The following is a 17679-nucleotide window of genomic DNA, read 5'->3' as shown; positions in this document are numbered from 1 at the left end:
CACTACATTCCCTTGATGTAGTAAGAGCGATCAGTCTATTTTAAGGCGACCGCTCAGGTTCGCAAAACGGGTGGTTTTTGTTTGTATTGCCAGAAGGTCCAAAGATGTGGACAGGCAGCGTCAAAATCCACTATTTTCTGATGGATTCGTCAAGTGACTGTTCAAGCTTTAGCTTCAAGAAGAAAATTCTTCCTTCCTTATGTTGGAGCTCTCTCATCCTGGGCAATTGGTGCCTCATCAGGCCTTTGTAGGTCAGAAAGGCCACGACTTTGTCTTCGGTTGATACATTTATCATATTTTATCAAATCAATATTAAAGGTCATGAGGATATTGCCTTTGGGCACAGTATACTGCAGGCTGCAGTATGGGTCCTCTGGCCTTCTGTTTTTTGTTGTCTCCCTCCCTTCAGTTGCCTTTGTTATGGGACATCCCACGTAACTACTATGGCTCTGTGTACCCTGATAAAAGAAAATGTGTTTTTTTTTTTTTTTGTTTTTTTTTTTTTAAACGGCTAGCCTGTAAAATACTTTTCTTTGTACATCAGTGGACACAAGTCTATACACTTGCTTGGCTACAAAACCGAGGACTCCCAGTAATGGGAGGGGTTATATAGGGAATAAACTTCTTGCCTTAGGGCGTGCCATCACCTGAAGGTGGCCTATAACCCACATAGTAAGTACTATGGCTGTGTCCCCTGATGTACATCAAAGGAAAAGTGTTTTGCAGGTAGCGGTTTTAATAATAAAACTTGTTTTCCCAAGTGTTCTTCCAGGACAGTCCTTGAGAGATGGAGTTCCTTCCATTGACCCATGGAACGCATTGCCACAGTTCAAAAGGTGGTCCTTCAGGTCCCTGGTCAGTCATTTGTTTCCTCTGGAGGAACATGTTGCCAGGAACCAGGAGGGACACATCTCTCAGGGGCTGCCTGAAGAAGAGTTTGGAGCCACACAAGGGGACCGGGTCCTTAACTTCTCGCTTAAGGGCTCGGGTACCGTCCAGCTGACCGGAGAAGGCCCATTATCCCCCCCCCCCCCGCCTCCTTCCTGTGCCGCAGGATGACGCTGATTTCTCCCAGGAGCGGTGAGTGGATCCATCCATCTCAGCTCCTTGTCGTGGTGGGGGTCGGAGACTCCGAGCGTCGTTTCCAGCGGAACCGTGTCATCGCTGTGTGCCGAGACTTCTGGGTCTCTAGGGGCACAAGGAGGAGAGGGAAAGCCCATGCTGTGCCTAGAGTCCCGACCAGCGTCCAGCTATACTGGACTAGCGGCGGGATCCAGATCCCAAGAGGGGGACCATGGAGGCTAATCCCAAGACACTCCGGCGGATGCAGGCACCAGCCAATCTCCGGTAGGCTGCTGGGCAAGCCATTACTCTGGTGGTCTGGGGGGGTTGTGGTGTTTGTAAGGCTGGGATCTGTAGTGCCCCATGGTGGTTACCTCACAGTCCAGGATGTATGCAGTGGTTGGTGTCTCTAAGGAGGGATATAGTTTGATTCTAAGAATGTCTATTTCAGGCTAAGGAGGCCCCAAGGGATGACAAGGCAGGAGTATAGACGGCGTCTAAAACTCGCCTGTGCAGTGTCCTTTACAGGAGACTTGGTCTTCGGGCCTGAGTTGGATACCGCCTTAGAAAGGACGGCGGATGAAAACCTTTCCCACAAAAATTTTCATAGATTTTTCGTCCCTCTAAGGAATCCTCCAAGTCACAGAAGGACTTCAAACCCGAAAAACACTGCTCGGGACACGGGGGGGGGGGGGGGGCGGCTTTGCTTTTTAACCGCCCCAGTGACGTCAGGGTCCCTGTGGGGGAAGATCGAGCAAATTTCTTCCACAGTGGGAAAAGACAACCTCAAACTGGTTTGTTTTTAAATATAAAAAAAGAGGTTACGTGCTGGAATTTCAAAGCAGCCCACCCTCAAACTTTTTGGTGACAAAACTTCCAAGTCACTCAAAAGGCCAGGGCCTTGCCATTACTAATGGGGGAGATGGTGGATCAAGAGGTATTGACATCAGTCCCTATTCAGGTACAGGGGGATGGTTGTTACTCGCACATTTTTGTGGTAAAAAAAGCACTCGGGGAGGTTCAGGCTAATCGTGAACCTCTGAACCACTCCATCCATTACAAAAAGTTTCGGATGGAGTCCATTTATTCAATAAAGAATATTCTCCAGAAGGAGATGTTTTATGGCTACCCTGGATCTAAGGGACGCTTATCTACATATCCCAATAAGGAAGGAATGCCAAATTCCTTCAACTGGCGGTTTAGATGGGCATGAAAGTTTATCACTTTCAGTGCAGAGCACTTGCCTTCGGACTGTCATCCTCCCCGAGGATCTTTACCAAAGTTCTCGGAGGCACTAGTTCCGTTAAGACGTCAGTCTCGATTTTTCCCTATCTAGACGACTTGCTACTCGCAGCCCAATTGGTCTGCTTTCTCAGGACTTAGAGTTGACACAGCTCAGCCTGAGTCAATTGGGGTGGATTATCAGCCAGGAAAAATCCAAAACTGCCCCAACACAGGAGATCCTGTACTTGGGTTACAGGATCATGTCAGTAGACCAGAAAAATAGTACTGCTGGAAGGAAAAGATATTGAATCTGCAGCAGAGAATGTCTTTTCTTCAAAGCAGCCCCAAATGTACAGTAAGGGAGGTAATGTCAGTGCTAGGCCTTATGACAGCAGCCATTCCAGCCGTACAATAGGCCAGGTTCCACCAGAGAGACCTTCAGAGGTTCTTGTTGGAACAGTTAAAGGGCAGGGGTCTAGAGGAGGAAGTATGGATTTCCCCCCCCCCCCCCCCCCCCCCAAAGATGAAACTCTCTCTGGTGGAAGGACACAAAACCTAAACAAGGGGTTCTCTGGGTCTTGCCTATCACATCCACGCTGACCACGGACATGAGCCGGTGGGGCTGGGGTGCCCATCTCAGCTCGAACTGGGCCCAGGGCAGGTGGACCCCAAAAGAAACGTTTCTCCTCCAATTGGAAGGAGCTAACAGCAATCCTCAGCGCTATTTTGGCCTTTCAGACCACAATACAGGGTCACCATCTACAAGTCCGCTCAGACAATATGACGGCTGTAGCTTATATAAACAAACAGATACCAGAAGTCCTCATTTATTGTCAGTGGCCAGACACATTCCAGTGGGCAGAATCCAATCTAGGATCCATTTCTGCAGTACACCTGAAGGGGGAGCTTAACAACACTGCAGATTTCTTGAGTCGACAATGAGTTTCGAATCAGAAATGGTCTTTGCACCTGGAAGTATTCAATCTTATAACGGCTTATTGGGGAAAACCAGTAGTGGACCTGTTTGCAAACAAGGAGAATGCCAAAGTGCCCAGTTTTTGCTTGCTACACCCAGATCAGCCCTTGGCAGTAGATGACTTACAGACTCCATGGACCTTCAGCCTGGCGTATGAATTTCCCCCTCTTCACCTCATCCCGAGGGTCCTAGCAAAATTCCTCGCAGAGGAAACCTGCTTAATTCTAGTAGCACTGTTTTGGCCCAGGAGACCGTGGTTCACAACGTTGACAGACCATCAGACCATCCTTCTCTAAGCCCACGTACACACGGTCGGAGATTTTACCAACCAAATCCGTCGGATTTTGCCCGTCTGCTTTAGTCCGGATTGTGTCCGTAACTGTTGCATACACACGGTCGGGCCAAGTTGGCGAAAAATCCGATCTTTCAGAACATGACGTAATTTCGTTACGATGGGACTACATTCAGGCTAGTAGCCAATAGCTTTGATGTAGGAATTTGATCTGAGCATGCGTGGCACTTGGTCCGATCAAAATGCTGTACACCTGATCAGATTGGGTCCGTCCGGCCCAGTTGGTCGGGAAATATTTCCAACATGTTGGAAAATTGGGTCGGACGCAATCGGTCCAATGCATACCACACAGTCGGATTATCTGACAAAACGGTCCGATAAGACTCATTCCGACAGATTCTCCGACCGTGTGTACAAGGGCTTAGACTTCCCTGCAGGGACATCTGTCATCCGCAGGTGGCCACGCTGAACCTCTCAGCGTGGTTACTGAGGAGATTTTGAGGAGTAAGGGCCTGACAGATGGGGTAATTGCGACCTTACTACAAAGTCGAAAACCTGTCACCAGAGCTGTTTACAGGAAAGTCTGGAGGAAGTTTGCTAGCTCGCTGAATAGTCATAAGGAGAAAAGCATGGTTACAGCTAATATCCTACAATTTCTCCAGGAGGGGCTAGACAAAGGGTTAACTTAGTACTATTAAGGTGCAGATAGCTGCCTAAGTTTATACCTAGATAAACGGTTACAGGAAAATCCTTTCATCGCTACATTCCATAAGGCAGTTTCTAGATGTAATCCGGTCAGTCAACAGAGCTCCATCCTGAGATCTAGCAATTGTTCTAAAAGCCTTCTTGGGTTCAAATGGTGACCCTATCACAGAAGCCTCTCTAAGACTTATTACGTTTAAGACAGTACTTCTTGTGGCAATCACTTCAGCCTGTAGGGTTAGTGGAATCAAAGCCCTTTCCATCAGAGAACCTTTTTTACAGATTCTAGAGGACCATCATCCTAAAGACAGACCCAGGGTTCTTACCAAAGGTAGCATCTAGTTTCCATAAATGACAAGATATCATCCCATCATTTTGCCAGAATGCATCAAATGAGAAAGGACAGTTTAATTTATTAGACGTAAGGAGGTGCATCCTAGAGTACCTAAAGGGTAACAAATCCATTCAGAATCTGATTCTTTGTCCTCTTTTTTTCCAGGCAGCGTAGAGGGCAAAAAGCTTCAAAAGTAACCATAGCTAGGTGGATTAGGCTAGCTATAACGGGTGTATAAGGCTTTGAACAAAGATCCTCCAGGGGGTATTGGAGCCCACTCCACAAGGGCATTATCTTCTTTCTGGGCAGAAAGAGCTGGAGCAAGTATGTAAAGCAGCCACATGGTCAAGCTTTTCCACCTTTACAAAGCATTATTGACTGGACTTGATATCTAGTGAAGATCAGGCTTTTGGGAGGAAAGTCCTCCAAGCCATGCCCCCCCCCAAATCTAGTGAGTACTTGGGGATCCTCCTCAAGGGCTGTCCTGGAAGAACACTTAGGAAAACTGAAGTTAGTACTTGCTGGTAACTCCTTTTCCAGTGGTCTTCCAGGAAAGCACTATCCCACCCTTTTTTGATATATTGATGTACTGTTATTACCTGTTGTGGTTTATGTTTTACAGTTCCATCCTTCGGTTCTTGGTAAATGACTGACCAGGGACCTGAAGGACTGCCTTTTGAACTGTGGCAATGTGTTTCCTGGGTCAATGGGAGGGACTCCATTTCTTAAGGGCTGTCCTGGAAGACCACCAGAAAAGGAGTTGCCAGTAAGTAGGGATGAGCCGAACACCCCCCGGTTCGGTTCGCACCAGAACTTGCGAACGACCCCCGCGTTCGGTACGAACGTTAGAACCCCATTGAAGTCTATGGGACTCGAACGTTCGAATTGGAAAGTGCTAATTTTAACGGCTAATATGCAAGATAGTGTCCTAAAAAGGGTTTGGGGACCTGCCTCCTGCCTCAGGGGACATGGGTCACTGCAAAAAAAGTTTTAAAAACTGCCGTTTTGGCGGGAACACTGATTTTTAATGACGATTAAAGTGAAAAAAAAAAGTGAAATATTCCTTTAAATATGGTACCTGGGGGGTGTCTGTAGTATGCCTGTGAAGTGCCACATGTTTCCCGTGTTTAGAACAGTCCCTGCACAAAATGACATTAAACGGAAATAACACCATTTAAAACTGCTTGCGGTTTTAATGTTATATCTGGTTCCTGCAATATGGTTGAAAATCATTGAGAAACATGGCATGGGTAGCCCTCCCTGTCCATTACCAGCCTATTTGGGTCTTGTACGCATATTAAGGGGAACCCCGTACCCATATTAAAAAAAGGAAATGCGTGTGGCCCCCAGGCCCTATATACTCAGAACAGCAGTATACAGGCGGTGCAAACAAGACAGGGACTGTGTAGGTTTGTTGTGTTAAGTTGAATCTGTTTGTCATTTTCAACTGGTACATTTTTAAAGTGTAGCTCCAGTCAAAAAAACTATTTTTAAGCTTTTTGGAAAACATAGGGAAGGGTTATCAGCCCTGTATAATTTGTTTTGTCGTCCATCTTTTTTCATCTCACTTGCTGCTGTCTCCTTGCGTTTGCAAGTAGGAGATGTTTGTAAGTTGGATGTTTGAAAGTAGGGGCCTGCCCTATATTATAGCGGTATGTACTGGGTACAGAGCACGCAGACAGCACGCACTATCTCCTAACACTACTGACTGCAAGCTCTATTATTAACCACTTGTTAGCCCAATGTTTGCATAAAGTGAAAGATGAAGTTATGCTGAGTAAATAGATATCAAACATGTCACTCTTCAAAATTGCACATGCCCGTGGAATGGCGCCAAACGTCGCTACTTAAAAAATCCCCATAGGCTACGCTTTAATTTTTTTTTTTACTGGTTACATGTTTTGAGTTGCAGAGGAGGTCTAGGACTAGAATTATTGCTCTCGCTCTAACTTTCTCGGCGATACCTCACATGTGTGGCACATGCGAGCACATGGGGACATGGGCGCTTTAATTTTTATTTTATTTTTTTATTGTTCATTTTACTTTATTTTAGTTTGACATTTTTTTTTTTTTTCCCCAAAAATTATTTTTGATCACTTTTATTCCTATTACAAGAAATGTAAACATCCCTTGTAATAGGAATATGGGCTGACAGGTCCTCTTTACAGTGAAATCTGGGGGGTCAATATGACCCCACATCTCACCTCTAGGCTGGGAAGCCTGAAATAAAAAATTAAAAAAAAGATTCTGGCTTTGATCGTACTGGCGAGTTGGTAGAAGCACCGGAGGGCGGTGAGGGGTGGGGGGGCGTCTATGGCTGGGTATTTCAGGGTATCACCGAGTATGGCTGGGTATGGCAATTTATGGCAGGGTATTAGAGTATTGGCGGGGTACTACAGGGTAATGGCAGGGTACTGCAGAGTATTGGGGGGTTACTGCAGAGTATTGGGGGGTTACTGCAGAGTATGCACTGGTATTGCAGAGCATTGGCAGGGAATTGAGGGGTTAAATTCGGTGAGCAGCGATGTGGGCACTGCAGATGCAGCCCACATCGCTGCTGACACCGATCTCTTTCCCCTCCGCTGTACCGATCGGTACAGAGAGGGGAGGGAGGAACCGGCGTCATAACATGACGCCGGTTTGTTTCCAAGTGATCACTCCGTCATTTGACGGAGCAATCGCGTGGTAAACGGCCGCTATGAGCGGCCGTTTACCGTGATGCGCCGGGTCCTGTGGACCCGGCGGTCACTTATGCTCTCGAGTGCGCACACCTCGGGGCAAGCGAGAGCAGAATTCTGGGAGGCCGTTAATTAACGGCCTCTCAGAGTTAAACAACCGCCCTGAAGCCGTTAATCGGCAATGGGCAGTTGTTAAGTGGTTAAAGCTAGATCACTAGCTATATAGGTGAGGTGAATATAGTGGTGTATACTGCAGTCAGGGCACAGACAACAACCACTACACAGCAGCAAGATGGGAAATCAGCCAAAAACGATTGGTGTGTACTGTGTTGAAGGTACACAGAACACCCACTGCTTCAGATGCTAAGTAACACACTACACGAAGCCGCCTCAAAGGCGGCCTTATATAGTGTGGGGCGTGCACTACACAGCCTGAGCTATGATTGGCCACAGGCAGGATGCCTGTGGCCAATCATGGCTCTCCTCACTGCCGGCGCTGCGATTGGCCAAGCATGCAGGGTCACAGTGCATGCTTGGCCAATCATCGGGCAGCAATGCACTGCGCCAACGCAGTGCATTATGGTCCGCGCTTTCGTCACTCGAATTTTGACGCGCCAAAACGTTCGGAATTCGCCGAACGCACGAACAGCCAATGTTCGAGTCGAACGTACGTTCGACTCGAACACGAAGCTCATCCCTACCAGTAAGTACTAACTCCAGTTTTTCCATACAAATACATGGGTGTGTGTAATAAGAGGAAGCTTCAGTAAGGTTGACTTGCTAGTGCTGAGAAATTTTGGTGCAGCTGTGCATGGTAAGTCTGCATCTAACTTCATTGTTCAATTAAGCTTTTGACAGAAAAAAACTGAGAGATGATTGGGTTTTTTTTTTTAGGCAGAGCTGCTCCAGTGTGTCAAGTGGAGCAAAGGCTGCTGGTTTTGAGCTGAAGGTAAATATTTGACCCTGTGGTCACAGGTCGCTGGGACTGTAAGCCAGGGGTATCCAACCTCTTTTGACCTTCCTGGGCCACACTGGAAGAGTGTCTTGGGCCTTACATAATCTAAGCTAGCAATAAAGGTTGCTGATGCGAAGCATATAAAATCAGGCAGATATCAAATGATCACTGAACTAGACAATGCTTCCTCTGTGCCGTCCTTTCTCTTCCTTTTTTAGCATTAAGCATTAATTTTTGGTTCAATAGATGTAGTAGCGATTTTCTCAAATGCTCAACAGATATTTTGATCTGTTTGCCCTTGTGCTTCATCCTTAAACATTTGCTCACAAATTGTATGCTGATGAAATGAATAAAGTGGGATTATTTTATTTTTTTGGAAAGTATTACTCTAAAGTCATGTTTAACAAAAATTAACATTTAAGTTGTGCTGGGCTGCAGGTTGGACACCCCCTGCTGTAAACCTTTTGCATGTCCTCTTCTAAAGAAATTATCTTTTCATAACTAAATGTGCTAATGTCTGTCTTTCCACAGTCATATTCTCACCTGGTTGGAATCTATGAAGAAGACTTCAGTGAGGGCGAGGACATTAATCTTTTGCACTGTGCTCTCACCTTGGCACTTCTTGAGGATCACTTCAATGAATGGAGTCTGGGCTTTCCTGAGGAAGTCGACCTTTATCTGGGGGAGTTTAGTGATTCTGACTAAGACAAAATTTCTTTAAAAAAACAAACTGTTTTGTAATACTTTAAAATTCTAAGCAATATGCATTTTGCTATTTAAATATTAATCTTGCCCTCTTGCCTCTGGGTTTAACCCTTGCAGTGCTTTTTTCTTAGTAGGCATCTGAAGACCCACTGGAAATATGGGAGTGTTTTGAAATTTTTTGTAGGGTTTTTCTAGCTTGACATTTTTAAAATTTGTTTAAAAAAAATTAGTTGGGAGTTAATGGAATAAAGGTTTGTACTTTGCTTATATCTGGTCTTAACTTTTTTTTATTTTTATATCTGCTTATGAGCAAAAAGATGTCTAGCTTCCCAATGATTTCATTTGGCAGTAAGACAGGATCCCATGCTTGTACTTCACCCCACTTTCTCACTTCCACTTATCCCTTCACGTTTTATCCTTCTGTAGCTGCACTCCTGGGCAGAACAGGGATCTCCTGCATTTACTCTACACTGCCTTGTTACATGTGTGGAGTAGCGTGCTCTGATGGCATGCATCTTTGGGTTCCCATGCAAGAAGAAACAATGTAAGCTGTACACTACACGTCAGTGGAATGAGCATTGTGTGACTGCAGGTTGCAGAAAGGAGTGTTTTTTTTTTTTTTTTTTTTTTGCACTGGCAGAATCAAAGGGTCTAGTCTTCTGGGGTAACGATTGCACCCCAGGTGTTTTGGAACTACATTTCCCATCATGCACATGCGCTCTGTAGTGTAGTTGAACATCATGGGAAATGTAGTTCCAAAACATCTGGGGTGCCAAGGTTCACCATCATGGTCCTAGAGTGTTTACAAAGGTCCTGGTTCTAGGGCTTTTGGACACCCTGGGTGTCCCTGTTTTGGGGTGCCTGGACAATTTACTTTGTAAATTGGGAGCATTCTGCTTTTTTCTTTAGGATACCACCATGGTGAACACTCTGGAGGGGTTTGGATGGCTTCTGATTTTTACAGCAGTCTTTCAGAATTTCAGTTTAGAAAATCTGGGCCTGATCTCTCAAATTGCCTGTGCATTAGGGTTCTGGGAAAGATGGTTGTTCCTGTGAGGCAATACCCTTTTCCCAGTTTCATTCCAGGCCTCTCCAACAGTATGTGGTTGTGGCTTTGGACAGGAGACTGTTAAAGTGGAACTAAACTCTCCCTATTTACAGCTAAGAAAGCTGCCATCTTTGAATCTGCAGTTCCCATGGTGCTGCACATGTGATCGACTATGACGCCAGCCATTTGATGGCTTGGCAGTTCGGTTAAGAGCAAATCTAAGCACACTAGTAACTCTTAACGGTTATTTACTGTTCAGGTTAAATCTGCAGGTTCAGTTCTGCTTTTAAATCTGTCGCTCCCCAGTGGGTACCTGAGTAGGGATGAGCTTTGAGTCAAACTCATGTTTGATTCAAACATTTCCTGTTCGCCTGTTTCGCCGAACAGCGAACCATTTGGTGTTCACAGCTAATTTGAAAAGCCATAGAACACCCTGTAAGTCTATGGGAGAAATCTGAAATGCTAATTTTAAAGGCTTGTATGCAATTGTAATAAAGTGTTTGGGGACCTGGGTCCTGCCCCAGGGGACATGTATCAATGCAAAAAAAAAAAATTTCAACTGCTCTTTTTCCGGGAGCAGTGATTTTAATAATGCTTAAAGTGAAACCATAAAAGTGTAATATTTCATACCGGGGGGCACGGTTGTATGCCTGTAAAGGGGCGCATGTTTCCCGTGCTTAGAACTGTCCCTGCACAGTGTGTCACTTCTGCAGGAAAGTCATTTAAAAGCACTCATGGCTATAATGAATTGTCGGCTCCCCGTAATACAGAGAACAGTCATTGATGTAAAAAAATAAAATACATTTTTTTTTTTTTTTTTTTAAAGCGTGGGGTTCCCCCAAATTCAATTACCATGCCCTTCAGGTCTGGTATGGATATTAAGGAGAACCCTACGTCAAATAAAAAAAAAAACGGTGTGGGGTTCCCCCCAAAAATCCATAACTGACCCTTTATCCGAGCATGCGGCCTGGCAGGCCGCAAGAGAGAGAGAGGGGTCGAGAGCATCCAACCCCCCCCCCCCCGAACCATACCAGGCCACATGCTCTCAATAGTGGGATGCTTTTGGGGGTCTGTGACAAGGGCCCCAGATCCCAGCCCCCCCATTTGAAGTTCACTTAAAAATTTCTAAGGAGCCTGTGCTCAGATCAATGGTGCAATCTCAGTCTCGGGATAGCTTTCTGCTGTTCTGCAGGAAGAATCAATGAATGATGAAAGTGCTCACCAGTGTCATGTGTACAGTGACAGGCTATTTTTAGCACTGATCGCTGTATTGGACTGCTTACACACTGTGGCATTGGCAGTAAAACGCCACTATTTTATTTTAATTTTTTTGCTAAGATGTACTCATTCCAAACACAATACTCTTGTATACAATGCATTTCACGTTCCTAGTATAAAAAAAAATTGCTTTCAATTTGTAAAACTTCTTAACACTTAATTTAAGAAATGTTTGTTTTCTACGGGGAGTCTAAACTCTGTTGATGGAATCGATAGTGATACCTAAGAAGTCAATAACTGTAGTAGGCCAAACTGTTTTGTTTGGCATCCCTTTAGCACATGACAAATCGCAACCCTTAAAGTGGAGCTCCACCTGTAGTTATATAGTGTTTTGGGTATATAATTAGTAGTTATCTCGCTGTAAGTACTCTTCCGCAGCAACCCAGTTCTTCCAGAGAGATGCACTTTGACTTCAAATCTACCAACATATTACAACACCACCCAAAAGTGGAACTTTTGCTTTAAGGATGTGGTGGAGTGGGTACCTAGTTTTTGACAGGTACCCAACTCCCACTTCTGCTCTCAATGACTTCTCATCTTCTGGGATACGCGACGGGTCCCAGAAGACTGCTTGGTCAATTCAGGACGCACAGTGTGACTTGCACCAGCTGTGAAGCTGCAAGGTGTCACAGCTGGGTGCCCACACTAGTGATGCCACTGCGTAGGAGAGAACCGAGGCGAATGGTAAGCATTCTAGAGAGCCAGACCTCCCCCACTCGCTTTTTTTTTTTTTTTTGTGGTCTCATGCTGGAGCACCTGGCTACTTTTTTCTCTTCAGTGCCCCCCCCCCCCCACAGCAGGTGGCTTGCTATGGGGGCGTTTGTGTGGAGGCAATCCAATGCCATACTCTATGCACCTATTGCGCCACTGTGTGGCTTAACCCTGCCCCCCACTCTGATCACATGATTTTGATTGACGGCAGCAGGAACCAATGGCTTCTGTTGCTACCGAGCCTCCTGTGAGAGGGGAGAAGAGCAGCGCTGGATTGAGTGAGGCCTTTATCTGTATGCAGGGAATGCATTAACGTAAAAATGTTTAGGCTTTAGAACCACTTTTAAAGCACGTGGGTTGCTTGGAAGTAACCTAAATACAGAGCTAATGTCTGCTTTTGCAAACAACATATTGTACCACAGTTGGCTAAACTTCTTTTATAGTGTCTTCATAAGTTGCCGTCCAAAAGTTCCTGTTTGCCTACCTTTTGAAAAGGATACATGGCAAATAAGTCTCTAAAATTGTTTTAGCACAATTTCTTCTTTCTCCATAGCAGAAATTCTAAAATGTACAGTGGTGTGAAAAAGTGTTTGCCCCCTTCCTCATTTCCTGTTCCTTTGCATGTTTGTCACACTTAAGTGTTTCGGAACATCAAACCAATTTAAACAATAGTCAAGGACAACACAAGTAAACACAAAATGCAATTTGTAAATGAAGGTGTTTATTATTAAAGGTGAAAAAAAATCCAAACCATCATGGCCCTGTGTGAAAAAGTGATTGCCCCCTAAACCTAATAACTGGTTGGGCCACCCTTAGCAGCAACAACTGCAACCAAGCGTTTGCGATAACGTGCAATGAGGCTTTTACAGCGTCCTGGAGGAATTTTGGCCTACTCATCTTTGCAGAATTGTCCTAATTCAGTTGCATTAGAGGGTTTTCGAGCATGAACGACCTTTTTAAGGTCCTATCCACAACATCTCAATAGGATTCAGGTCAGCACTTTGGCTAGGCCACTCCAAAGTCTTCATTTTGTTTTTCTTCAGCCATTCGGTGGTGGACTTGCTGGTGTGTTTAGGATCATTGTCCTGCTGCAGAACCCAAGTTCGTTTCAGCTTGAGTACACGAACAGATGGTCGGACATTCTCCTTCAGGATCTCTTGGTAGACAGCAGAATTCATAGTTCCTTTTATCACGGCAAGTCTTCCAGGTCCTGAAGCAGCAAAACAGCCCCAGACCATCACACTACCACCACCATATTTTACTGTTGGTATAATGTTCTTTTTATGAAATGCAGTGTTCCTTCTACGCCAGATATACTTGGACACACACCTTCCAAAGAGTTCCACTTTTGTCTCATCGGTCCACAGAATGTTGTCCCAAAAGTCTTGGGGATCATCAAGATGTGTTGTGGAGAAATTGAGACGAGCTTTGATGTTCTTTTTGCTCAGCAGTGGTTTTTTCCTTGGAACTCTGCCATGCAGGCCATTTTTGCCGAGTCTTTTCCTGATGGTGGAGGCATGAACGCTGACCTTAACTGAGGCAAGTGAGGCCTGCAGTTCCTTGGACGTTGTTGTGGGGTCTTTTGTGACCTCTTGGATGAGTTGTCGCTGCGCTCTTGGGGTAATTTTTGGCGGCCGGCCACTCCTGGGAAGGTTCACCACTGTTCCATGTCTTCACCATTTGTGGATAATGGCTCTCACTGTGGTTCGCTGGATTCCCAAAGCTTTGGAAATGGCTTTATAACCCTTTCCAGACTGATAGATCTCAATTACTTTCTTTCTCAATTGTTCCTGAATTTCTTTGGGTCTCGGCATGATGTGTAGCTTTTAGGGATCTTCTGGTGGACCTTACTGTGTCAAGCAGCTCCTATTTAAGTGATGCCTTGATTGTGAACAGGTGTGGCAATAATCAGGCCTGGGTGTGGCTAGAGAAATTGAACTCAGGTGTGGACAACCACAGTTATAGTATGTTTTAACAGGGGGGGCAATCACTTTTTCACATAGGGCCATGATGGTTTGGATTTTTTTTCACCTTTTAATAATAAACACCTTCATTTACAAATTGCATTTTGTGTTTACTTGTGTTGTCCTTGACTATTGTTTAAATTGGTTTGATGTTCCGAAACACTTAAGTGTGACAAACATGCAAAGGAACAGGAAATGAGGAAGGGGGCAAACACTTTTTCACACCACTGTAAGTGGTATTAAACATATGTTGCAGCTTACTGATCATATGGTGGCTGTGTGTTTGGGGTTTTATTTTTTATTTTTTTTGTCCCCCCCCCCCCTTCCTGATTTCATCTGGTAATCTGGCACATAACATGCCAACTGTATCAATTGCTTCAGGATTTGCCTCCTTAATGACAGGCCTTTTTTTTTTTTTTTTTTTTTTTTTTTTGAGCTATGGCACTGCATTTCTTTAACTGACAATTGCATGATTGTGCAATGGTTTACGCAAACAAAATTGACATAATACAGATTCCCCTAAAAATAAATGTCTTCATCGGTTTAGGCTGATATATATTCTTCTGTATATTTTTAAAATTGCAATAGGCGTATCTTGGTTTGCGCAAAATTTATAGGGGGTACTGGTGATCTCTGTGGTAGGCAGATTGGACACATTTTTTTGGGACCACTGACATTTATACCTTGATCAGTTCTATAAATAAAGCAAAAAATTAAACGTGAAGTGCTACCGCTTTAGAATTGATAAACGTAATAACATATTCAAAATACCCACTAGGGGCATTATTTATATAGCACATAGTGATAGGAAGTACAGGATCACCCATGAGCAGGGCTGAGGACTTGCGGATGATTTTGTGACCCCAGGGACGGATCTGTATTTTTTAAACTCATCACCTGTATGCATCAGGGCTAGCGCATTCTTAAAACGGGAGTACCTTTTTTTTTTTTTTTTTAAATAGTCAGCAGCTACAAATACTGCAGATGCTGACATTTAAAATAAGGGCACTTGCCTGTCCCAGGATCCAGTGATGTTGGCACCTGAGGCCGAACTGTCCTTGGATACTGCCATCTTCTGTAAGGGAATCGGGAAAGGAAGCCTCGAGGCTTCACTGCCTGGTTCCCTACTGTGGATGCGCAATCTGAATGGTCCCTGCTGTCTCTGGGACCCTTGTGTCCCAGCAGACAGCGTGGCGGCACAGGAAGAGGCATAGACTCCCGTGGGCATCTATGCCCGGAAGTGGGTGCAAATACCTGTCTTGGACAAGTATCTGTAACCCCCCCCTGAAAGGTGGCAACTGTGACACCGGGGGATCCGAAAAGCGGAAGTTTTTGTGTGAGTGGAATAGTCGCATGTGTTTTAAATACATTTCGTTTTATATTACACTATGCTAGTTCTTTCTTTATCCTCATGTGACCACACTTCCAGGAGTCCACTGGTGGGAGCTTAAGAGATAATGGATTGAGACCCCAAAGGGGAAGGCGCTACTTGGCCTATTTTGGGGCCACTTTGGGAGATGAGCGCATAGTGTGACTGGTGGAGAGTCCACTGGGTGTCACGTCACTCATTTACTAGTATTCACTGCTGGATTGCATGAGGATAGCAATTTATTGACAAAAGATATTACTGGATCTATGGACTTTTTCTTGACATATCATGTGTTATATTTCCTTTGTCCACTAGAGGTCACTAATTACATGTATTTGTGTTATTGAATATAGCGCCTAGTGGTGTTACCAAACCCTTCCACTAGGGCCATACTAATTAATTTATTATTATCATGGTACTTGTACAGCGCCATCAATTTGCGCAGTGCTTTTACATATACATTGTACATTGGTCCCTACCCTCAAGGAGCTTACAATTTGATTAGATGTTCATATTATTAAGCAAATTACCTTTATTTTGGTCTGCTAATAAAATTTGGTGTGAAGCAGCAACCTCTTACATTTCAAATTCATACCACTTATTTTTTTTATAATAGAGCAGAAGTACATTTCTTTTCAGTGCTATAAATAGCCACTGATTACTGTGTAAATGTCACTGGTGGGGAGGGGTAAACACTAGGGGGCGATTAAGGGGTTAAATGTGATCCCTTAGGTGTGTTCTAACTGTAGGGGGGGATGGGCTGAAAAGGGGCATGAGAGAGATCACTGGGAACAGTAGATCCCTGTCAGAAAGGGGAACCTCCCTTAATTAAAAAGGCAGTCCCCCATTCTGCCTCTATAATAGGCGAGTGCAGGTCGCCGGTGGACATGGAGTCCGTCCAAGCGGCCGTGCAGCTATACAGCGGCAGGTCACGCTGTATAACGATGGCAGCTGGTCGGAAAGCAGATAAAGTGCCCCCACGCTGGATGAAGGAGCCTATAGATGCCTTTGGACAACAGCTTTGTTACCCTGGGGGAGTGGTGTGTTTGATGTTCTAGCAGATTTGGATATACAACCAAATTGAAGCCAAACTCCAGATAGCACTCTATAAGCAGTTACACCCTTTTCACACTACACCGCCCATTGCGTCGGCGGTAAAACGCCGATATTTTTAGCAGTGTTTTACTGCCGGATTTGCGGCGCATTTCGGCCGCTAGCAGGGCACTTTTACCCCCTGCTAGCGGCAGAGAAAAGGGTTAAAACCGCCGCCAATACGCTGCAATAGCATGTTTTGCCGGCGGTATTACAGCGTTGCCCCATTGATTTCAATGGGGAGGAGCGGTAAACACACCGCTCCTTCACCGCTCCAAAGAAGCTGCTGGCAGGACTTTTTCCTGACGTCCTGCCAGCGCAACGCTGTAGTGTGAAAGCCCTCGGGGCTTTCACACTACACACGATGGTGCAGCTTCTTTAGGGCGGATTGCAGGCGCTATTTCAAAATGCTATAGCGCCTGCAAAACGCCCTGGTGTGAAAGGGGTCTTACACAATGGTGCAGCTTCTTTAGGGCAGATTGCAGGCGCTATTTCTAACGCTATAGCGCCTGCAAAACGCCCTGGTGTGAAAGGGGTCTTGCAGCAAATGTTGTTTTTTTTTTTTTTCCCCCTTTTGGGGAAAAAAAGTTTCACATATAAGCTGATCATTGTAAGCACCCTTGTCAGTGGTAAATGGTTTGTCTCATCTCTGTAATGGCTAAATCTGCAGGAAAACCTGTTCTTTTGAAAAACCACTGACTTACTGGCCAGATCACCAGGTGAATATAAAGAAAAAGCCCCCCCAAAAAAAACCTAATGCAGCCCTTACACCTATGAATCGAAAGAAGTGTTACTAAACTCGCAACTGTATCAGTGTGTATATGCAGTAAAGCATGCTTGGTATACTCACTGTGGAACCTAAGGGGTTAATCCTCCGCATTGTGTAACAAAGCTGTTTAATCCTGTCTTCTCCCCTACTTTCGCTGTCCCCAATCCATCTAGTACAGAGCCCTAGGAGGCAATCTCCAGATGCTCATTTTGCTGTATATTGCTAGAGAACTTTTTTCTTTTTGAGAGGGTGCACATGATCGGCGCAGGATCAGCACTGTGCAGACAGAAAGTTGGGTCATGCAGCCTCATAGGACAGTCAAAGGAGAATGGAAACTCCTCCTACAAGCTTTAAAGAGGAAATAAACCCTGATGGGTTTACTTCCTCTTTTGATTCCCTGCAAAGGTAAAGCATAATGGACTACTAGGCATTGCATAGTAGTCCATTATGTGTCACTTACCTGACACAGGAGCCAGCGAAATCAGCGCTGTCCCCTTGTAGTTCCGAGCGTCCATCTTCT

The 17679-nt window shown here is 44.9% G+C and overlaps 1 protein-coding gene across 1 annotated transcript in view; it reads left to right on the top strand.

Moving 5' to 3' along the window:
- Positions 1-9195, top strand: part of LOC143984337 (putative E3 ubiquitin-protein ligase makorin-1) — a 51841-nt gene extending 42646 nt beyond the window's left edge. The window contains exon 8 of the mRNA XM_077484577.1: positions 8755-9195. Within this exon, the coding sequence (XP_077340703.1) occupies positions 8755-8928 (174 nt within the window). The 3' untranslated portion in view covers positions 8929-9195. The remainder of the gene's footprint in view (positions 1-8754) is intronic.
- The last annotated feature ends 8484 nt before the right edge of the window (positions 9196-17679 follow it).

The sequence above is a fragment of the Lithobates pipiens genome, unplaced genomic scaffold (genome assembly GCF_037356315.1).
Source record: "Lithobates pipiens isolate NorthernLeopardFrog02 unplaced genomic scaffold, aLitPip1_a1.2 Scaffold_16, whole genome shotgun sequence".
In the NCBI taxonomy this organism is placed as follows: Eukaryota; Metazoa; Chordata; class Amphibia; order Anura; family Ranidae; genus Lithobates; species Lithobates pipiens.
Note: the sequence above shows the minus strand (reverse complement) of the source record. Positions and strands in the feature narration are given on the sequence as shown.